Below are 24239 nucleotides of genomic sequence, written 5' to 3' on the forward strand. Positions count from 1 at the left end.
TACTTTCTGGGATTTTATTTGATTAATAATAAATCAAAAGTTCTGATTAGTGTCTCAGCACTCACAGGGTACTTTCAGAAACTGAGCAGTACTATGTTATGACTTCTACTTTGAGACTTTTCCAAAACGCCTATAAAACTAGTTTGCAAAAGGTTATAGAGAGTACTAGGTAAATTCAGGGAAAGCTACAGAAAGTAACTTCTAAGTTCCTTTAAACACTCAGCCATATTATGCTGCTGAATCCACTTATGTATACAAATGATTTTAATGGTCTTAAATCTTTTTTGGTATTTTTTTTTTTAGGAAATTGAAATTTTAGTTTCATTAGCTCTAAGTTCCAATCACCAAAAATAATCAAAACAACACTTGTATTTATCACTATGTTTTTAATAAATCTGAGTTTCGCCTTATGTATTAAATTACCGCAGTAAATAAACTTTTTAATATTTTTTGTTTATTTCAGCATCGAAGCCGACGTTTTGACGTATTAAGACTTGAATCTCTGAATGTGTAGAAAAGCTGAACAGTGTTTCGACAATGCACATTCAGCATAAAATAATCAGTTATTCTGGAAGAGGCTGACGCCTGGTCAGCACGCTGTTTTCACATATGAGTCTGTTGTAACGGTGGACAGTTTGGGAAAGCCACTTCCTCAAATGCTGAGGAACTTTACACCGCAGATTTACTGTCCCACCTTTGAAACTTCGGCTGAGATAATGTTTAACTCCAAAGCATGACTTTCGCGTTACTTTGCAGTTCTCCGTGTTTGTAGCCTTGTGGATATCGATGCGGTTGTGATTTGGACGGGTAGTAATCACAGAAGCAATGGTCAGTATTTGTTCACACTCACAAATACTGTTTGTTTGTTTTGACTCTTTTAAAAGCGGGCTTCTCGTCTTTCATTCCTGGCCAGGGTACCATCGCCAAAGTGCTGCTCGGAGTCTTAGGAGTTGCGGTGGTCGCTGTTTTGATAGTGGTGCCCACGGTTATACTCTTGAAGGGTGAGTGTTTGCTATTAAACGTCCTGCTATGGCACGCGCCGCTGACAGAACCGTGCGCGTCATTACGCATGATAAGTTAAATGTCACAACTTCAAAGGGAAAATATTCGGTTCAGATATTTACGGACTCAGTCAAAAACAAATGCGAGTATTCTGTGCGATTTCAGAAGTTTATAAGTCAACCCTTACAGTTTTTCCTCCACCATTTCCCCTGCAAAACAACTAAACAAGAACATCCATAACACAAATCTAAAATGTTGGTCAGTTTGGATTAGGATATGTATTTTAAAAATACGAGGCCCATCCGAAAACACTGACGCTAATAAAACACGGCCGTGTAGTAACAGGAGGAACACAGCCCAATCCTCTCGGCATTAATCTGTGTGATGGACATAAGAAATATAATATTGTCTTACATGTAAACTATGTGACAGCTTAGTTGAATTAGTAAATTAAAAGACACCAAGATAGAGACGTTTATGAGTTTTCATGTGGTTGAAAAGCTTTCATCAAACGTGGTATAACCCAGCCAGCATGCATAGGTGGGCCCCACTTGGGTTTGATGTGGGCTACATGGGTTATGAGTGGGCATGGGTTTTATCTGGGCTAACTGTATGGGACCGATATGGTAACCTAAAATGGGACCCACTTGGGCTGGCCCATTAGGGCTAAACATATGGGCCCCATTCAGCATTAATGTGGGCTAACTGTGAATGGGGCAGAAGTGGGCAACACTATGTGGGGCCCATGTAGTTTCAGTATCATGGGCCCAACATGGGAAGCCCATGTGGGCTGACCACATTGAACCCACATGAGATAAGTATGGGCTGACCGTACATGGGTTGGACCTGGGCATGCGTATGTAGGCCCCATACCTTTTTTATGTGGGCTAACTGGGGATGGGGCAGAAGTGGGCAACACTATGTGGGGCCCATGTAGTTCCAGTATCACGGGCCCAACATGGGAAACCCATGTGGGCTGACCACATTGAACCCACATGAGATAAGTATGGGCTGACCGTACATGGGTTGGACCTGGGCATGCGTATGTAGGCCCCATACCTTTTTTATGTGGGCTAACTGGGGATGGGGCAGAAGTGGGCAACACTATGTGGGGCCCATGTAGTTCCAGTATCACGGGCCCAACATGGGAAACCCATGTGGGCTGACCATATTGAACCCACATGAGATAAGTATGGGCTGACCGTACATGGGTTGGACCTGGGCATGCGTATGTAGGCCCCATACCTTTTTTATGTGGGCTAACTGGGGATGGGGCAGAAGTGGGCAACACTATGTGGGGCCCATGTAGTTCCAGTATCATGGGCCCAACATGGGAAACCCATGTGGGCTGACCACATTGAACCCACATGAGATAAGTATGGGCTGACCGTACATGGGTTGGACCTGGGCATGCGTATGTAGGCCCCATTCCTTTTTCATGTGGGCTAAGTGGGGATGGGGCAGAAGTGGGCAACAATATGTGGGGCCCATGTAGTTTCAGTATCACGGGCCCAACATGGGAAGCCCATGTGGGCTGACCACATTGAACCCACATGAGATAAGTATGGGCTGACCGTACATGGGTTGGACCTGGGCATGCGTATGTAGGCCCCATTCCTTTTTTATGTGGGCTAACTGGGGATGGGGCAGAAGTGGGCAACAATATGTGGGGCCCATGTAGTTCCAGTATCATGGGCCCAACATGGGAAGCCCATGTGGGCTGACCACATTGAACCCACATGAGATAAGTATGAGCTGACCGTACATGGGTTGGACCTGGGCATGCGTATGTAGGCCCCATTGCTTTTTTATGTGGGCTAACTGGGGATGGGGCAGAAGTGGGCAACACTATGTGGGGCCCATGTAGTTCCAGTATCATGGGCCCAACATGGGAAACCCGTGTGGGCTGACCACATTGAACCCACATGTGATAAGTATGGGCTGACCGTACATGGGTTGGACCTGGGCATGCGTATGTAGGCCCCATTGCTTTCTTATGTGGGCTAACTGGGGATGGGGCAGAAGTGGGCAACACTATGTGGGGCCCATGTAGTTCCAGTATCATGGGCCCAACATGGGAAACCCATGTGGGCTGACCATATTGAACCCACATGAGATAAGTATGGGCTGACCGTACATGGGTTGGACCTGGGCATGCGTATGTAGGCCCCATTCCTTTTTCATGTGGGCTAAGTGGGGATGGGGCAGAAGTGGGCAACAATATGTGGGGCCCATGTAGTTTCAGTATCACGGGCCCAACATGGGAAGCCCATGTGGGCTGACCACATTGAACCCACATGAGATAAGTATGGGCTGACCGTACATGGGTTGGACCTGGGCATGCGTATGTAGGCCCCATTCCTTTTTTATGTGGGCTAACTGGGGATGGGGCAGAAGTGGGCAACAATATGTGGGGCCCATGTAGTTCCAGTATCATGGGCCCAACATGGGAAGCCCATGTGGGCTGACCACATTGAACCCACATGAGATAAGTATGAGCTGACCGTACATGGGTTGGACCTGGGCATGCGTATGTAGGCCCCATTGCTTTTTTATGTGGGCTAACTGGGGATGGGGCAGAAGTGGGCAACACTATGTGGGGCCCATGTAGTTCCAGTATCATGGGCCCAACATGGGAAACCCATGTGGGCTGACCACATTGAACCCACATGTGATAAGTATGGGCTGACCGTACATGGGTTGGACCTGGGCATGCGTATGTAGGCCCCATTCCTTTTTTATGTGGGCTATCTGGGAATGGGGCAGAAGTGGGCAACACTATGTGGGGCCCATGTAGTTTCCGTATCATGGGCCCAACATGGGAAGCCTATGTTGGTTGACCGCATAGAACCCAGATAAGCATGGGCTGACCGTACATGGGTTGGACCTGGGCAGGAAAATGTAGACCCTAATCCTTTTTTTATGTGGGCTAACTGGGGATTGGGCAGAAATGGGCAACACTATGTGGGACCCACATGGGCTGACTGCATTGAACCCACATGACATAAGCACGGGCTGACTGTACATGGGTTGGGCCTGGGCATACATATGTAGGCCCCATTCCATTTTTATGTGGGCTAACTGGGGATGGGGCAAAAATGGGCAACACTATGTGGGGCCCATGTAGTTTCAGTATCATGGGCCCAACATGGGAAGCCCATGTGGGCTGACCACATTGAACCCACATGAGATAAGTATGGGCTGACCGTACATGGGTTGGACCTGGGCATGCGTATGTAGGCCCCATTGCTTTTTTATGTGGGCTAACTAGGGATGGGGCAGAAGTGGGCAACACTATGTGGGGCCCATGTAGTTCCAGTATCATGGGCCCAACATGGGAAACCCATGTGGGCTGACCACATTGAACCCACATGACACAAGCATGGGCTGACCATACATGGGTTAGACCTGGGTAGGAAAATGTAGACCTTAATCCTTTTTCATGTGGGGTAATGGGAATTTTTTTTTTTTAAATCTGATTAGACAATGTGGTTACCCTGTCACTTTTAAACTTTTCACTATATGTCAAAAGCAAAAGCTGCAAGAGCAAGATTATAAAAACTTTGAAAAAAATTATGAGATGTCAGATTGATGGCCTTTAGCTAAGGAAATTGTTACTCAGTTGGCCTGTATTGGAGCTGATAAAAGGTAAATTGTTGAAGCAATTGTATAAGCTTTCTACAAAATTAAAAGCTCTCCTTGGATGGTTACCTCATCTTGGAGGTCATAAAGAGGTATTGTATTTGAACCATGCTCACTACATGATTTCTGTGTCTGGCTCATTTACTAACACCGACATTACACTAGGCTTCCAGAAGACCAAAATATGTTTCAATGCTTTATTTTTTAAACCAGTTCAGTATTGTCCAAGCTACACTTTGAAGTCCTAGCATTTTTTCTTTTTATTATTTTACACTAGAACAGTCCATATGTCCTAACATTTTTGTGACATTATCTGTTTTAAATATGCATAATCTTCTGCTGCTCAGAGTGGTTCAGAGTGGACTTTTGTCCTTGCTTCTTTTTTTAAATGTAATTTAATTTTATTTTATTATCAATTGGATGTTCAGACATCCAAGTGTTCATTGCAGCTTTTTCAAAGAAGGACTTAATTCTTATTTGGAGAAATAGTTCAGATCAGATCATCGTGAAAAATATTACAAAATGTTTAGAAAATGAATTCAAACAAAACTCAAGTGAGAAAGACAAGAGTAAAATTTTTAGCATCTGTTTTTTCATCTGTAAACATTTTCCAAGTTGTCAGCATAAATAAAATAAAAAAACTAAACATTTCTATTTATGATTATTTTTATATCTTTTAATCTTTTTTCAATAATCTTTTTAACCTTTTTGTTCATTTTTTCTCTGGCACCGTTGCCAATAAAGGTTGGTGAATTGAAGTAGACACTTTACACATCCACTAAAGAAAGTAGTTCCAAAACACATTTGAATAAGGACGACTATATTTATTTATTTTTATTGAGAAAATTTGTGAGTGCTACATCGGTTTTACATTTGTTAAACCGATGTATTACTCTCAAAATTAATCTCGTGTTTCTTGGAGAACGTACAATTGTTAACGGCGGATGGATATGCGGTTTCAAAATCAAACGTAGTCCCATCAGTCCGTTGGCGTGGAGTCTGCAGGTTCGCTGGCCTTCTACTAAAGAATCTGTAAGTACACTTCTGTCTGTTTTGTCTGTGTCAAATTTTAGGGAGAGATTTTAAATCGTTAGTTAAAACATTTGTTGCTCGTAATGGTTCGGATGACCGGAGTACCCCGAAAGACCTTATTAGTTGTTTCTTCTTTTTTTTGTTTGTTTTTCTTTTAGGTGATTTTTTTAACACACACAATAAGTCATCTGCCATTATTGAGGTAAGAATATTTGGATGCAGAGCGATTTCAAACTGTTCTGGGCCAGATCATTTTCAAATACGCTGCGGCGCCATTCACCGGTAAATTTGAGCGCCAACGCGGCAGAATAAAATCGGTTCACTATGAATCTACGTTGCTAGCGGAGGTTGCTTTTAAAGTACCTTGACACGATAAAACCACTTACATTATTTATAAAGAGTAACTACTTCGCTTTCATTCTGTGTACATGGGTTTTTAACAATCTTTCTCGCAGCCAATTAAGCCAGCATGCATAGCTGGGATCCATTAATTGTGCATTTTTAATTATTATTATTTTTTTTTTTCATGAAACTGCATTGAATCGTGTAGTTGTGGACTAGATAGGTAATGATGAATGGGCATGGGTTTTGTCTGGGCTAACTACACGAGGCCCATATGTTTAACCTAAAATGGGACCCATATTGTCAGCCCATTTGGGCTAAATGTAGACTGTATTCAGCATTATTGTGGGCTAACTGAGAATGGGACAGAAATGGGCAACACGAAATGGGGCCCATGTGGTTTCAGTATATTTGGCATAAAAGCTTTTTTGTAAATAGAATGAAGGCATAGTAGTAAATATTTTAAAATCATGTTTGTTTTATTGTGTAAGTGACATTTTAAAGCGTTTTATTCTGTCATCGTTTGACTGCAAAAAACATGACAAGTGGGTGTTTAGGTCTCAACTAGCCATTTGTTTGGTCAATGCAAATGGGAGCTTTAGATTTACCAATGTTTTAATACTTTTTAAAAATTTATTTTCTACAGACTACTATGGAGAAGCGTGAAGAAGGCTTGCAAGGGCAGAAGTGACATCAGATCTTCAAACAGATAATGATATTCCAGAAAAGCGACGTAGAAGGTAACGTGGAACAGGGACTTCTGTAACACACAACTCTAGATCAGTGGTTCTTAACCTGGGTTCGATCGAACCCCAGGGGTTCGGCGGAGCCTCTGCCGCGGAGGGAAAAAAACTTGTGTAAAGTCGTGATGCGCCGCTTTGCCATCATTTGCTGCAGAGGATCACGTTACATTGCTTAGCCAATCAGTGCTGCGGAGGAGCACAGGGATGGGGCAAGGAGGGGGGAAGCGGGGTTCGGTGAATGCGCATATGAAACTGGGGGGTTCGGTACCTCAAAAAAGGTTAAGAACCACTGCTCTAGATCTTCTGTCTCCCTGGTTGTCATTTGAGCTGCTCTCAGTTCTTTTACCCATTTGGTTCTCCTTGCTTTACTTTTTCCTTCTAATCCTTCAAAATTTATTGACTTAAATTGATACAGACATTAACAATTGGCATTTTGTCCATGTATAAAAGTAAGCTTATAAGCTATATATGTGTGAAACAATAACAAATCAATTAATAAAAACTAAATGTATCATGCGTCCTGATTTTAAAATGTTGTCCTGTAATTGTCATTATACTTAAGGTTGTCATGGTTGCAGAAATTGGAGGAGGGTCCTTAGATGATGCAGTACAACAAGCTGTGCGATTCCTCATGTCCCCTGAATTGGCCCTCCAGTTCAACCTGTTTGGCCGACATAGGAAACAAGTTCCGGGACCTGCGTCTCTGATGTTTTGTATGGTAAAGATCAGTTTTTATATTCACTTTTTTTCTTGAACATTTGTTAATTTTGGTTGTCTTATGCCTTTTGTTCATTTTTAGTAATCTTTTTTTTTTTTTTAGATTAAAAACTGAGACTTCAATTTTTGGTTTAATTCACATAGTATTCTTTCACTGTGCTCTCAAGAACTTAAAGATTTGATTGCTGACAAAATTTGAAGGTAATATTGTTTGCATTTCAAACAGTATTAACAAAATATACAAGACCATGATAGAACCTTTATGTCAGTAGTTGATTTATATACATTAATATATTTTAAATTTACAATAAGAATATAGTGTGTGTACTAGGGATGCTCCGATCAGGTTTTTTGCTTCCAATTCTGATACCGATCACCCATGGGGCCCATCGCTGCCGATCGTCTGGATTGGCTGTTATTTTTTCACTTTAGGTATAAATGATAACATGTTATCTGGCAAAATTAAAAAGTGCGCAGTGTGACGGAAAGAGTAGATCAGCTGCACATGCAGGCTGCGAATGAGATACAGGTGATCTGCAACAAGAGGCCGTGATCAGCGATCACCAATCAAACACATTTTCACGGAAATTAACCGCTTATGATTGCTGATCGATCTGCACACCTCTATCTACATAATAATAATGACTCGAGAGTGCTTTGATTTTGGCAGATCCCTGCAAGCATTTCTGCCCCTTGAAGGGGAAGAGATGCACATTTCATTAATGTTACATTGTACTAAAAGTAAAACACTAATGCAATTTCTACCTTTGCTTGTTTTTTAGGTGCACTTAAAAGAAATGGATCCATCCACGGAATCACACAAAGATACGGAAAAGGCACTCGAAGTGGGTTACTGGAGCCCCGGACAGAGGTGGAAATAGAAAAGTTAGAGCGACTAGGGAGGCAGCCAGCTCAGACTCAGGTGGGCAGGTTCCAAGATGGACAGTTACAATGATGTATGAGAGCTTTCAAGTGTGGCATATAGGTTATTAAAAATATTTGACAAAAATGTAGTGTGAAAGAGCTATGTAGGTGTGTGTGTGTGTTGATATATATTTATATGTATTTATATATAGATGTACAGATCTATATAGTTGCATATCTAGATATAGATCTATATACATGTATGTATCTATACATATTTACATAACTAGATGCATAGTTATCTAGATAACGAGATGTAGAAATATAACTATCTAGATATATAGATCTATATATATAGAGATAAATATATATTTACATAGCTAGAAATCTAGTTACATAGATAATTATATATCTACATATAGATCTATGTTTATACATTTGTTATATTAAACTAGTTTCTGTTATTTTCAAATCTGCAATATGAATAATTTTGTAGATTTCTTTTACCAGTGCATTTCTTGTGGCATCATTTGCTCTGTGTTAATAAAGCTCTTATAATTGACGAGTTAAAAAAAACTGACAATATTTAAAATTACCAAATAAAAACCTTGACCAAAAGACATTTTTCATCTCTTTTTTTAATGCAGGTTTTGTGCTAAAGCATTTTAATACTTTGGTTTGTTGATTAAGATTGTATATCTATTAATGTAATTCACTTTCAGGTTAGGTGAGACAGACCCCATTGTTCCTACAGGAATGAGGCATCTGGGCCCCACTGAAAACCCAGTCAGCACCCATTTAAATCTACCTGGGCAAAACCATATGGGGCCACCATGGAACCCGTGGACAAACCCACTTGGTACCCATATTCTAGCCCAGTTTAGCCCCAGTTGGGGCCCAGGTAAAAAATGAAAGCTCCCAAGTGGGGCCAAGATGGGCCTCATGTAAGGTACCCATCTGGGCCCCACTGAAAACCCAGTCAGCACCCATTTAAATCTACCTGGGTAAACCCATATGGGGCCACCATGGAACCCGTGGACAAACCCACTTGGTACCCATATTCTAGCCCAGTTTAGCCCCAGTTGGGGCCCAGGTAAAAATGAAAGCTGCCAAGTGGGGCCAAGATGGGCCTCATGTAAGGTACCCATCTGGGCCCCACTGAAAACCCAGTCAGCACCCATTTAAATCTACCTGGGCAAACCCATATGGGGCCACCATGGAACCCGTGGACAAACCCACTTGGTACCCATATTCTAGCCCAGTTTAGCCCCAGTTGGGGCCCAGGTAAAAATGAAAGCTGCCAAGTGGGGCCAAGATGGGCCTCATGTAAGGTACCCATCTGGGCCCCACTGAAAACCCAGTCAGCACCCATTTAAATCTACCTGGGCAAACCCATATGGGGCCACCATGGAACCCGTGGACAAACCCACTTGGTACCCATATTCTAGCCCAGTTTAGCCCCAGTTGGGGCCCAGGTAAAAATGAAAGCTGCCAAGTGGGGCCAAGATGGGCCTCATGTAAGGTACCCATCTGGGCCCCACTGAAAACCCAGTCAGCACCCATTTAAATCTACCTGGGCAAACCCATATGGGGCCACCATGGAACCCGTGGACAAACCCACTTGGTACCCATATTCTAGCCCAGTTTAGCCCCAGTTGGGGCCCAGGTAAAAATGAAAGCTGCCAAGTGGGGCCAAGATGGGCCTCATGTAAGGTACCCATCTGGGCCCCACTGAAAACCCAGTCAGCACCCATTTAAATCTACCTGGGCAAACCCATATGGGGCCACCATGGAACCCGTGGACAAACCCACTTGGTACCCATATTCTAGCCCAGTTTAGACCCAGTTGGGGCCCAGGTAAAAATGAAAGCTGCCAAGTGGGGCCAAGATGGGCCTTATGTAAGGTACCCATCTGGGCCCCACTGAAAACCCAGTCAGCACCCATTTAAATCTACCTGGGCAAACCCATATGGGGCCACCATGGAACCCGTGGACAAACCCACTTGGTGCCCATATTCTAGCCCAGTTTAGACCCAGTTGGGGCCCAGGTAAAAATTCATGAAAGCTCCCAAGTGGGGCCCAGATGGGCCTCATGTAAGTTACCCATCTGGGCCCCACTCAAAACCCAGTCAGCAACCAATTAAATTACCTGGGCAAACCGTGTGGGGCCACCATGGAACACGCGGACAAACCCACTTGGTACCCATATTCTAGCCCAGTTTAGACCCAGTTGGGGCCCAGGTAAAAATTCATGAAAGCTCCCAAGTGGGGCCCAGATGGGCCTCATGTAAGTTACCCATGTGGGCCCCACTGAAAACCCAGTCAGCACCCATTTAAATCTACCTGGGCAAACCCATATGGGGCCACCATGGAACCCGTGGACAAACCCACTTGGTGCCCATATTCTAGCCCAGTTTAGACCCAGTTGGGGCCCAGGTAAAAATTCATGAAAGCTCCCAAGTGGGGCCCAGATGGGCCTCATGTAAGTTACCCATCTGGGCCCCACTCAAAACCCAGTCAGCACCCAATTAAATTACCTGGGCAAACCCATGTGGGGCCACCATGGAACCCGCGGACAAACCCACTTGGTACCCATATTCTAGCCCAGTTTAGACCCAGTTGGGGCCCAGTAAAAATTCATGAAAGCTCCCAAGTGGGGCCCAGATGGGGCTCATGTAAGTTACCCATCTGGGTCCCACTGAAAACCCAGTCAGCACCCATTTAAATCTACCTGGGCAAACCCATGTGGGGCCACCATGGAACCCGCGGACAAACCCATTTGGGGCCCATATTGGCAGCCCTCTTTTTTCCCATATGGGGCCCACATGGGTATGCTGGCTGGGAAGTCTCAACGATTTGAGCCTGTACTTTGGCTAAATTTTGAGAATTTACATGTTTTTCTGGACTAACAAGAAATAGAAAGTAAACGATGTCCATGGTTGTCCAGTGTTTGAGGTAAGTCAGTGTTTTTCAGATATAGAAAAAATTCTTTCAGTTCACAATTATATATTATATCTGAAAACAATTTCTTACCATTCTGATTTACAGATGTTTCGATTTTCATATTGGGATATTGACTATTATGAAACAGAGTAGAATTATAACTAATGATGAAACTCAAATGACTTTAAGTTAACCCAATGTTGGTAGATGTGTTAAAGTAGTGACTACAAAGTAAGATAAAGTGAAACAAAGTTGTGGTGAGGTGTGGATCTTATCCTGTGTGGCTCACCATCACTGTAGATATTATTCATTACAGAGGTATTGGAATAAGTCAAATATAGAAAATTACTTTCAATGTGTATAAGCTGAGGCTTGTGTGTGTTAGAAATGTCTAAATGTGGTTGGAAAAGTGTAGGCTAATCAAGTCTAACTTTCAAAGTCTTTAAGATAAAATTTGGGTGGGATTTTTGAGCTAAAATGTATTTTCCTGAACTAAATAAGGGACAGGGACTGAGTTACAAATCCCTAATGAAAGCTAATTTGATAACAACTGTGTTTCAGACGATGGAGACGCTGAGGACGTGAAAACGTACAGCATACTGGACGTCTTCAACTCCTCTCTGAAACCAGCGTCCTACAACATGAGATGGATTTCAGGTGGAGGATAAAAAAAGCTTTTATTAAAAGTGGTTGGAATATTATGATACTGATAACACCTGGGTGTGTACCAGTGTGTAAAGCCATATTTGCATCATTGAAGACTTTTATTATGTAATCTTTTTATTGGTTATGCTTCTTAGTTACTGTTTCACCAGACTGCACCTATAATACACTCTATGAAGTCACAGTAACTGTTGCAGCTCTTTGAAATGTTGAGTTTTCGTATATTTGGTACTTTTTCATATTTTGTCACATTTCAACTATAGAGCTTAGGATATAGTATTTTATGTGATATATCAACACAGATGGAGGTTCAGTTTCCAATAGAAGAACAACTCAGACATTCAACATATGAATGATTTATATCAAATTATATTCATTCTCTACAATGTTCCAGAACTACAAACTCCTCACACTTTTCATTGGTGAAAATAGTGAAAAAGTTTAAGAAGTGTAGCGTTGTCTTTCTTGCTCGGTGAAAAATGCGACATGCACCATTAGATCATTACATTACTCATGCTTCCAAGTTGTTTTCTTCTCTTTTTGTGACTCACTATCAGGGAGTTTCTCCTCGACTGTCCTGCGTTTCACACTGAATGTACTCTGATTTCTGTCTTCCACAACAGACTACGAGTACCTGCATAAAGAAACCGATGACTCTGTCACCCTCATCAACTTGAAAACAAACGTTTCTGAAGTATTTCTGACAAAAGACAAGATTGTAAGTCATCCTAGTGCAATTAAAACAAAGAAAGTCAATCTTAAACGCAGCGCTGTTTCCAAGTTAATGCATCTTTCTTTGAACACCACAGAATGAACACCAGGCTTTTGACTTCAAGCTGTCTGCTGATCGCAAATATGTTGCCTTCATGAGTAACTACAATAAGGTACATGAAGTTTCTATTTATCCGTTTAGTGTCAAACTTGACACATTGGAGCCTTTTGACCCTTGATTCTTTCCTCCAATCAGGTGTGGAGACATTCGTTCACAGCTTCTTACTCGCTGTATGATCGCGAGTCGGAGTAAGTCACTTGTTGAACTACCGATATTCTGGTAAACATATGCAACTCCAAGAAAATCCAAAATATTTCCTGACAATACATACTGCACAAATTTCAGCATTTCTATTATATAACAAAATCACTGATTTGCAATAATCTCTTTCAGAAAAAATATCACTTCGTCTGGCATTCCAGATGTAGTCCAGTTCTTTGCGTGGGCCCCAGCAGGGAACAAACTGGTAAGCCTGCAGGAGACAAGTCGTGTTGAAAAGAAAGCGCAGTACTAAGCAAAAACAGTCAAAATGGAAAAGAGTTTGTGTGAAAACCAAACTTTGCCTTCATGAGTGACTACAATAAGCAGTTAGTAGGACTGAGTAGCTTTTAAAAACATTTAGCAGCAATAACTCTCAGTAGAGTTTAGATTGGGCCTAAAAATTCCAACTTGACCCAGTTTTTAGCTTTTGGTTCAGATCTTCCAGCTCCGTTTTGTCACGTGTGGTAACCACACGGCGATTCAAGTGCAAAACATCTGGGATGTGTGATTAATATGAGCGAAGCACTGTGGGGTGTGTGCGCATTGCTCTACCTTTAATAGCTGTTTTTTTTGTTTTGTTTTTTGAGGAATTTAAGCCTATACTTTACAGTTTGCAGGATTTTTTTTTTGCATAACTTTGTCATGTTAAAGTCTGGATTTTCACTTGACCATTGCAACATCCTGGTTCTTAACTGTGGTGGATGTGGTTCTGTTTGGGATTATGATTCATTTCGCTTAGTATGGAGAGCAGTCTGTGGTTTATTTAGTGACAATTCTGTTACTACAAGACAAGCCCAGATCATCAACCCCCCACCACTGTGCATATGTCTACTTTGGTCACATTTGGCTATATATAGAAGATAGATCGGATCGCCTTTAGATGTTTGGGGGGTTTTTTCACCATTTTGGCCTTTTTTTGTTTGTTTAATAAATAGGAATTATATCTAAATATTTTTAGAACCTGATAACGATTTGTCTTTTTTAAGTCTTAACATTTTCTGTATTGAAGTGAGTTACCATTTACTATCATACTAGAATAATTAGCCACATTTCAGGAGAAATCTGTGTATTTTCTCATTTGCGTCCCCTTCCCGTTTGATTTCCAGGCTTATGTTTGGGACAACAATGTGTTTCTGAAGACCAGCCCCGAGTCACCACCAGAGCCAATCACTACCAACGGAGAGCCAAACAAGATATTAAACGGGATTCCAGATTGGGTGTATGAGGGTAACAAAGAATCACATTCATTTTTTCCATGAGGAACCTCCCCACTTATGACTGCACCGTCAGATTTTCCAGCACTGCTGTTAAAACAGCTACCATTGCCGACTTTCTGATATTCTTAAAAAAAAAAATCTCAAGAATGCAGTCAGGAATTTACTTCTGGCATTTTGTTATGAGGCTGATTTCTCCCAGATGGAGTATTCCTGCTACAATTCAATCCCTCTTCTAAGAATATATGGCATACCCCACTGCAAATATGATTTTAATGTCACGTCTGAATCACTGTGTGGCAACTTCAAACACTACATGAAGTCAACCAGAACAAAAAGTTTAATTAGTGTTGTTTACATGTGGGTTTTTGTTTCAACATCTCTCTATATTTTCTACTTCCAGAGGAGATGTTCTCGTCCAACCAGGGCTTCTGGTGGTCACCTGGTGGGAAGTATTTGGCATATGCTGAATTCAATGACACCCTGGTGCACAATATTGAGTACTCTTGGTATGGCGAGGACCAGTACCCCAGCACTATTTCAATTCCCTATCCTAAGGTGGGCCTTTGTTCTTGTCACGGCCTCTCTTGTATTATGGACTTCCTGGTTCGTCTTTCATGTTGTGCTTTGTTGCAGCCAGGTACTCCCAACCCGGTTGTGAAGCTGTTTGTTGTGGATACTGACAACACCACGATAGTCACAGAAGTTGTTGTTCCAGACTCATACAAATCAATGTAATACATGATATGTAATGTATGAGATCATCCCCCCCAGAGGAATTTGACAGAAACGGAGAATTTGATTAACTGTTTTCCTCTCCATCCACAGTGAACACTACTTGGCCACCGTTACCTGGGTGACTGACACGCGGATAGCTGTTCAGTGGCTAAAGAGACAACAGAACCAACTCATCCTTCAGATTTATGACTTTAATGGAACTAGCTGGAATCCTGTTGAGGTCAGTCCTAAATCATGTGTACATGTGGAAAAGTATTCACATCTTATAAACTTTTCACATCTTCCCAAACTTCATTCAAGTTAGTGTGGAACTGAAATGTTATAAGGTTTTAAAGGGGATCTATTATGCTTCCTTGAGTAAGTTAGGATTTAGGTCTATGGGACACACAAAACAAGTTAATTGAATTTTTTTGCACAAAACCATTCTCTGATCATGAGATTTCAACTGCTATGTTCTGCCTATTTTGACCTCCTTTCAGAAAGAGATGTTTGAGGATTCTGTCACTTTTATGGAAATAAGCTGCTGCTGGCCACTCCCTCCAGCTCCTTGCTTACTCTCACACCAAATACAAGTCAAAATGGCTGCAAACAAATCTGCAGTATCTTTGATAAGAGAAGCAGAAGAAATGTAGCTACCAGCTGACCAGCTCCGCTTAGGTTGCTACGTAACTTAACCATCGGGAGGTTTTTGAAACATCTCATTTTCTAGACACCAAAAAAAGTTTACTTATTGCCAGAAAACTACTTTTTTTTAGTTCTTGGACTGTTTCTAGACGCAGTAGAGCACAAAACCGTATTAGTGAACCTGCCGTGTTTAACCATGGAGATGACAAGCAAAGTGCACTCATGACTCCCACAAGTGTTTTGGTAAACCTTAACTATCATATGGCTGACCATACTCTTCATAATACGGTCATAGAAAAAGAAAAAAAAACAGGGCATCTTCAGTCGGAGGCTACGCCAAATTTGCTGTAACATGGACTGCTACAGGAGCTCTTTCCTTCACCACACCCATCCCAGGGTTTATACAGGAAATCCTAGAGTTTAATTTACAACCTTTTACTATCTATTTTACTACCTCTACAATATTTTTACTACCAACACAAAATCGAGCAGCAGTCTTTTTTAGCGAGAGCAGTGAATTCTAGGGGTGCACCGATTTATCAGCCAGCCATTTTATCGGCGCCGATTTCCTTAATTTTGGTAAGTTTGATCAGCCAATATTTACATATGAAGTTGATCTTATATACCTCAAGAAAGGTCTAAAAATCAACAGCTGCTCTCCAGTGAAAGAGGCTGGACTGATAGACCAACCAGGTCATGTCTGCATGCTTGCAGTTAACAGTTAGTCGCCCAACTGTTGCCAACTCAGTGACTTTCTGGGTATATTTAACATTTCATACAAAAAAAAACTGGTATCAGCTAAGATGGGACTCGGCTTTTTAAAGATTGGTAATTGGTGATCGGTACAACACTAGTGAATTCACAGCACTGACCCATACAACATGATGGCCCATGTAAGACAAAACTTTATCCCACTTACTGTGGGATAAATATCCAAGGTTTCACAGGTCAGTCAAAGGTTTTAATGAAAAAAATTTAATATACGCAGCGGAATTTGGTGTTTTTCAGTAAAAAAAAAAAAAAAAAAGGCGACCCAGAAACCCATCTCTGACAGATCATCACTGGAGCAGGTGTTTAAGTTGGCTAATCAACCACCGCTGTGTTCAGAAGATGACTTTATTATCCCAAAATAAACATCAAGCCTGAGAATATAAAACTCTAACGGACTGAATGTTCTGTTCTTTGTGTTCTTTGTGGGGGTTGATGGGAAGCTTATGGGGAAGTACTAATACGGGAGCACCCCAGGAGAGAGGGGTAAAACACGGTAGATTCCCGTCCACAACGGGAGACTTGACAGGTATGCAATAGGCGGTTCCCACACCGCGCATGGGCACAGCAGGTCAGACACTGGAACCAATCCAGTCTGTCAACATCAGCTCAGGTCCTCCCAGTAGTTATTTTTATACAGATTTTATAGTTAAACTTAAAAAGTCAGCATCAATGGAAAACCCAAAAATATATTGAAGGGGTGATGAAAAATTGTCTACCAAAAGAAATTGTGTTTGTTATTTTTTTACCACCTTTTACTGGCCTTAATTTGAGTTCATTTCATTTACTACCTTTTATTGCCTTCTATTATCGCCCGGAAACCCCGCATCACCATTTACAGTAACTCTTTAATTAAATGAGTTACAACAACATTCATTTTCCCCTTGGGATCAATAAAGTAATTTTGAATTGAACTGAATTTAGACAAAGATTGATGCTAATCATGATGATTTCTGCTAACAGCTTGTAACGGCAATTAAATTTAGAGAACTACATAAGATCAATAAAAGAAACTATTTTGAAAAAACAGAAATTTGGGCTAAATAAAAAAGTATGTTTAATACCTGTCTAAAAGTTGTTTGCTTTTTAGTAAAGCCGTGCTTCCAACAAAGAGTTCATCATCTGGAAACATTTTTCCTAAATTCTTTTCTTTTTTGAGGCATCTCTCTGCTTTGAACTGCTGAGATAAAAGTTTGTGCATTTTAATGAATTGTGACTTATGACAGCCATAAACCCACTGTTATCTTATTACAGCATCTGAATCTGACAAGTCCGGGCTGGATTGGACGGGTAAGTTAACTCCCTTTGGTAAAATGTACATTTTTTTCCTCTAATCTACAAATTTCATGATAAGCCCATCATGACCTGCGGCGTCAGGCACTGTAGGTCATTTAAAACATATGCAACCTCTCTGTTATTGTGCAAGCTGGGTGTTGGGCTGAGCTACATATTAATGTACATGATTTATGCTTAAATGTTTTCAATTAAGACTTAAAATCAGGGGCTGGCTTTATGTCAAACTACATTTTTTTAAATATTTTCTTCTAGTTTTCTCCACCAGAGCCAGTTTTTGCTCCAGACGGGAACAGTTACTACCTGATCATGAGTGATCAGGCAATGTACAAGCACATTCATCATGTGGTTGGGGTGAGTAGAATGATTAAAAAAAAACTTAGAAGTAAAAAAAAAAAAAAATCTTGCACAATGTCTTGTATGAACACTCATTCTGCTCTGGCTCGTCATCCAGGGAAAGGCATCACCCATCACGTATGGGGAATGGGAAGACATTGAAATTCTGAAAGTCGGTGAAGACAACGTGTAAGTTTCCTCACCGTTTTAAATTGGACGCAGCTGTTAATGTTTCTTTAACTATAGTCCCTCTGAATGTGACTTTTAAATAACTTTCCTCTTGGAAAGAGGTCTAGATTGTTGGACTGCATGTATGTTGAATCTAGCCAGATTTCCACCATCACCAGTTGCACACATCTAGCTAGCTCTTGTAGCTAAAAGCTGCCCAGATGACTTTTTTTAAATTATTTATATAGGACCTTCTGTCAAAGGTTTTTGGGGTACCTACAACAATAGTCTGTTTCTCTCCAAATTAAGGGACGTCCTTTAATTTTGCTGTTAACAAACATCTCTTGGGCTTTAAGTGACATGTTTGTGGAATTTGACCAAATGTTCATACTGCAAATACAGGATTGTTCTTCCTAAAGGTAAATCTAGCAATAAACAGCTAGCCACCCATTGCTATTTCTTGACCAGGTTTTTTTCCTTTATGCTAGCATTCGCTACTGGTAGCTATGAATGCTAGCAGTAGCAATGCCCACGGGAAATGCCATGCATATACATATTGAGAAATCCTTAGAAAACATCTATAATCAGGACCCCAACTGTTTGTCTTGAAGTTTACCTAAGCTTCCCTCTTTTTCTTTTTTTCCCCCCAAATTTAGAAAACCTTAAAGAGTAAAAAGGAAACCAACTTGCTTTGTTTGGCGAGTTGTTCCTACCAAGACACAACAGGACCTTCAAAGTTCTAGCTGATGTAATCACATTATAAGACTGTCTCAGTCCTGTGTGAAGAGACTAAGCCAGGCGAAGTCCCAACAGCTAGACTATAAAAAAAAAATTCAAAATTTAATACCATTTGAAACCAAATGAAATCTCATTGTTTTCAGCTACTTTACTCCAGCAGTATTGATTCCTCTTAAAAACTAATTCCACATTCAGAAAAACACACAGTGATCAATTCTTTCTGGATTCCATTTTCTCCTCAGATATTATTTGAGCAATGAACAGAACCGCAAGCCAGGAGGGAGGAACGTTTACCAGTAAGAATTTGGATTTATCTCTTGTAGGAAGTATCATTTCCATAAGGAAAACGTATTAACATTTACATGTTGTATTTGGATGCCAGCTGGACGAGAAACATTAGCTATAAGTGTCTGACCTGCACTCTTCAGAAAGAGTGTGAATATAACACCATCTACTTCAGCCACAATGCCTCTTACTACCGCTTCAGCTGCCACGGTTAGTTATACCCCATCTGACTTTTGAAAAAGTTGCCACTCTGTGTATTTTTATAACAATGACACTGGATTTTATTTATTTATTTATTTTTTGCTTTAAGGTCCCAGGATTCCACAGCACTTTCTTGTAGAAACTAGCACTTTTAAAAGTAAGCTACAGTGTACATAAATTATCTTTAAATGACATGAAGAACAAGTAAAAACATGTATTTACTTGTTCTTATTTCCAGAGATCAGGGTTTTGGAGGACAACAAGGTATTTAGCGATGCCATAGCTGACATCCAGATGCCCACTATGCGCCAAGGGACCCTTAAGATAGGCAGATATAGTAAGTAAATGAATCTGCGACTGGTAGACATTTATTACATACTTCCTTTTGTAGCTGTCAAGTCTTGCAACATGAAAGATCTGGGTTCAATTCCAGCTTCCCCCTGCAATACAGTGGTGTTCTTCTGTGCATGGACTACTGATCCATGCATCAGTGTAGGGATGTGTGTATGTTTGTGAGTGGATCTAGTGTAAAAGTGCTTTGAGCGGTGAGTAGGACTGCACAAAGAAGTCATAAATTTGCTATATAAATGTTGTCAACTTAGCATTTATTTGGTCTCTGAAAATTGCCTCTATTGGAAGAGGGTTAGAACCATTGGAAAAAAATAATTCTGAATTTAATCTCAGAATTCTGAGAACGAATTTGGATTAAAAAAAACAAAAAAAAAAACAGCCAGAATTCTGAGATTGAAGTCAGAATCCAATGACGGCATATTAGGGCCATTGTAGATAGAAAAAAAAATTTGTAGTACATTTCTGGGGGAAAAAAGAAACTCAAAATTTTGAGATTAATATCAGAAACTTTCTAGAAAAAAACTGGAAATTTCTGAGTTTCAAAAGTTGGGCATTTTTGAAAACAATTTCTGAGATTTTAGCAGAAATTCACTGAGGAAAAAAGTTATTTCATTTTTTTCTCCAGTGGTTCTAATCCTCTTCTGTACCCCTAGGACTGTGTGAGTTGTTTGAAGCAGTAAGAAATTTTGTTTACAATTGTGAATTGATCCACAGTGATTCTTTTTTACATTGGTTTTCAGAAAAAATAATTGTGACCTCAAACTGTCAATTTCTATTCCAATGAAATTCCAATGAAAAAAATAAATTTCTTTTCATTCACAGATCTTTGGTATCAGATGTATTTACCCCCAGGCTTTGATGAGTCCAAGAAGTACCCTTTGCTAATTGATGTGTAAGGATCCACTGTAACATGTGTAAGGATCCACTTTTTTACTCACTAAAAAAAAATAACAACAAATCTGCACACCCTTCAAGGTATGCAGGTCCTTGCAGCCAGAAAGTAGACTTCAGGTACAGAGTAGGCTGGTCCACCTACCTGGCCAGCACTGAGAAAGTCATTGTTGCCAGCTTTGACGGAAGAGGAAGCTGTTACCAGGGCGACCAGCTGATGTTTGAAATCTACAAACGCCTAGGAACCTTCGAGGTGGAAGACCAGATAACGGCAACTAAGTATGAGAATCTCATGCAAACATCTCACCTCACCTGAAACGTCTCAATAAAAATACATTTTGTCATAGTGCATAAATTTTGCCATGAATTCCACAAACTAATTGCCTTTTATCGTCCTTTCTCTAAAGGGAGTTCATCAAAATGGGGTTCATTGACAAAGATAGGGTTGCTATATGGGGATGGGTAAGTAGCCAAGACTTAGAAAGCAAATATGGGCTCTGTAAGAATAGGACTGAACCTGTTGATGTGTAATATTTTATAGTACAAAGGCCAAGTCGTGGCTCTAAAAATAAGTTAATGTTCCACTTTGACGTCAGTGTGTTTTATAGTGCGGATGAGCTGATGTAATGAGATGTCTTATCTTCCACAGTCCTATGGTGGATATGTATCTTCAATGGTCTTGGGCTCTAACAGCGGCGTTTTCAAATGCGGGATGGCAGTGGCGCCGGTGTCCAAATGGGAATATTATGGTATTTTTATTGGTGTTGATAGTCGTCGTACTTCAGGCCGCTGTAATAACGGGAACATTACAAGATCTGCATTGATCTGTTTGTTCCAGACACCATCTACACAGAACGCTACATGATGCAGCCCTCGGAGAACCGTGACGGATACGACGTAAGCTTCGCCATCCGTTATCAGTCATCACATCTGTTATCTCATCGCCTAACCATAAATCTGGCTGTGTTTAGAACTCCACAGTAACGGCCAGAGCCAAGAATTTCCATTCAGTGCAGTACCTTCTGGTTCACGGGACAGCCGACGGTGAGTTCCTATGGTTGTTCTAACCCCAAACGTTTTGCAACTACATTTGGACACCCATGTGTGAAGATAAGAGTAGTCTGGTACCACGAAAATGTACATTTTCAACCCTTTGTTGTAAAAATATGCAAAAACGATTCTATTGTAAAAACAAATATACAATATTTTGAATGTGCCAGCCTAATTTTTATGCAGGAAGAGTCTTCCAAATCATTTCAGATGGATTCTAGGCTACAAGAGCATAACACTCTTAAGACATCCCTGTCTTAACCTTCTTATTAGAAAGATTTTCTCATTTGAAAGTTTTTCTTGATTCCCAACAACAACATTGTCAACTAATAAAAAAATGACACGGTTGGGAAGTTGGAAATGACCCAATAATAGGAATGTACCAAAATAAGAATGCAGGCATGTTGGAAACAAACCGTAAAATGTTCCTGTCACCAGCCAGTCTGAACTGTGGATACAATGAAAGACAGATCCATACAAATGCCATGCTTTGCTATGGTATTGCAATAAGTGATTATGTGAACTAATGTTGCTAATTTGAGCTAATGTTGCTAATTTCATATTTGTGTTAACACTCTTTCAGACTAGCATTCAATATTGTTTTTTAGTTTTGTTTTGCAGAAATGAAATAAAATATATTATTTAAAAATGCTTTAGAGTACAGCGACATTATTACTGTAAACTGTCTATAAAAAGTTTAAAAACTACCTGCGTTTCTGCAAGTTGTATGCTAGCAGCTAGTAAATTAGCATGCAAACTGGTTCAGGTTTCTTCAGACTATAGAACATGTCTCTAATCCAGGCCTATAATTCATACCATCATTTGATCAACTGTGAAGTACGGTACCTCTTAATACCTCTTAATTTAATTTAGTGTTTGGTATTTTTTCTAGATAATGTCCATTTCCAGCAGGCTGCTGAGATCTCAGAAGCCTTGGTAAATGAGAAGGTGGACTTTGACGCCATGGTGAGTAATCCTTAAAATCCAAATGATTATTTAACGAACAAAGCTGCCAAATATGTTCTTTAAGTTCTGTTTTTTTATGTTTTCCTTTCAGTGGTACACGGACAAGGATCATGGACTAGATGGCTTCGCCAACATGCATGTCTACATTCACATGGCGAAATTCCTGAAAAACTGCTTTGAATAAGATTATGTATGTTTTCATTTTCTCATGTAAATAAGATATTATTGTAATAAAAACTGTTTAATTATCATATCTCCTCCTTTAGGAGCTGAACCACAAAGTCATTTCCCAAAATGTATTTACCAAATAGAAAGCTAATGTCCTGAAAGTAGAGAATATAAATAAAGATGCGCACTGAAAATACTCATATAGTAGGAAAACCCTTTCTCATCAGAACAGTAATGACAAACAAAATATTCCGTCAGAACATACGTTTCTGAAACCACACAAACAAAACTTGTAAAACTCATATAAGCGCATGCGGGGTCAGTGCCACCCTGTCGGACCGTGGACAGGCTAAAAAAAGAAACTTGGAGGGTTCCGGCCTCTTAAGACTGCAGGATGGCTAAAACTGCAGTTTTCAAGCTACAAGTGGGTAGCAGCTGATTAGGCTAGATGCTGGAGCTAACATCATCTTGTTAGGCTTATTCTGTAACATAAGCAGAATGACAAAACAGTTTACATTCAAAATTTCCACCATTTCTTTCTTTCAGTTAGACCATGTTATATATATTTGCTATAAATTATGTCTGAATACTATGATATTGTGATATTTTTGCATAAGGTTACCATACTGTGAGCGTCATAACTTTGCTAGAAGCAGCTGGTTTTAAATTGCCGTTTGCTTGTAGCGGATGCACAATGACATGAGAAACACCAAAAGATATCTGAAAATATCCATGTAAGTGTTTTACTTGGAAATAAAGTGTTGCAGTCTGTTAAATTTGTATATTAATTATTTTAAGTTGTTTTACCGTGAATTATCTCCATACACATGATGAAAACTGAATCAAAATGTTTCTGGAATAAGTTTACAGATTGCTGTTTATATGATTCCATGAAAAATAAAGAAATAAATAATTTTTTTGTAAAATTATTGATGTTTTGTAATATATATTTGGCATGTTTGGTTTTGTGTTTTGTCTTTTATACTTAATGGTATAATGTCGAAGTTTTGCATCTGCTGTAACTGAACCAAAAAAGCAGCTAAATTACTCAGAGTCACATTTTCAGTTTTGTTTTGATTCATAACAAGTAGCATCTTTTTGGCTTTTGTACCTTAAAATGTTCTGGTTTTCAGACGAAAAGTAGAAATTGTTTTGGATTTCGTCATAACTTTAGAAATATTAAACTCATACCACATCATACTGCAATGAATAGTTTATTTCAGCTTGTATTTCAACCTAACTAAAAGAAAAGGAATAGCAGCGGAGACGTTTCTTGAACATTACTGAGCTCTCTGGTTGTAAAACCCAAACTGCCGCTGAGGCAAAAACTGATCAATATTTCCAATTCTCTGCATCTGATTGGCGAGAAGCCTCAAATACTGACTCACTGTCCAAATACACACTCACACGTACTGCTCCTCATCGTGATGACACAGTAGCGCATTAGAGCGTCTCCCCTGACTGTCT

At 40.2% G+C, this 24239-nt stretch overlaps 1 protein-coding gene and 1 long non-coding RNA gene across 3 annotated transcripts; both read left to right on the forward strand.

Annotated features, from left to right (window-relative positions):
* Positions 1 to 609: 609 nt before the first annotated feature.
* Positions 610 to 23972, forward strand: dpp4 (dipeptidyl-peptidase 4). Its single transcript, XM_014973144.2, has 26 exons — positions 610 to 828; positions 914 to 1001; positions 11847 to 11942; positions 12572 to 12666; positions 12758 to 12832; positions 12916 to 12968; positions 13114 to 13186; positions 14088 to 14208; positions 14599 to 14753; positions 14832 to 14929; positions 15024 to 15153; positions 17580 to 17615; positions 17874 to 17972; positions 18073 to 18143; positions 19103 to 19156; positions 19243 to 19355; positions 19456 to 19503; positions 19585 to 19683; positions 20520 to 20589; positions 20673 to 20867; positions 20996 to 21050; positions 21238 to 21337; positions 21427 to 21485; positions 21560 to 21632; positions 22531 to 22604; positions 22696 to 23972. Exons 1-26 carry the CDS (start codon positions 826 to 828, stop codon positions 22786 to 22788), a joined length of 2226 nt encoding a protein of 741 aa, XP_014828630.2. The 5' UTR covers positions 610 to 825; the 3' UTR covers positions 22789 to 23972.
* On the forward strand, positions 4971 to 8960 carry LOC148160764 (uncharacterized). Of its 2 annotated transcripts, XR_015765789.1 has the most exons (5): positions 4971 to 5676; positions 5835 to 5878; positions 6665 to 6758; positions 7324 to 7479; positions 8261 to 8960. It is a non-coding gene; the product is annotated as an uncharacterized LOC148160764 (long non-coding RNA). The 2 variants fall into 2 exon arrangements; XR_015765790.1 differs by lacking the exon at positions 5835 to 5878 and having other exon boundaries at positions 4972 to 5676.
* Positions 23973 to 24239: the final 267 nt, after the last annotated feature.

This window comes from Poecilia mexicana, unplaced genomic scaffold (assembly GCF_051168715.1).
Source record: "Poecilia mexicana isolate PSO_F unplaced genomic scaffold, ASM5116871v1 scaffold_2, whole genome shotgun sequence".
Lineage (NCBI taxonomy): Eukaryota > Metazoa > Chordata > Actinopteri > Cyprinodontiformes > Poeciliidae > Poecilia > Poecilia mexicana.

Coding starts and splice junctions, on each gene's coding strand:
- dpp4 (XM_014973144.2), top strand. Junction 13,187..14,087: donor CCCCAGCAGGGAACAAACTG/GTAAGCCTGCAG, acceptor TTTGATTTCCAG/GCTTATGTTTGGGACAACAA. Junction 19,684..20,519: donor CCTTAAGATAGGCAGATATA/GTAAGTAAATGA, acceptor TTTCATTCACAG/ATCTTTGGTATCAGATGTAT.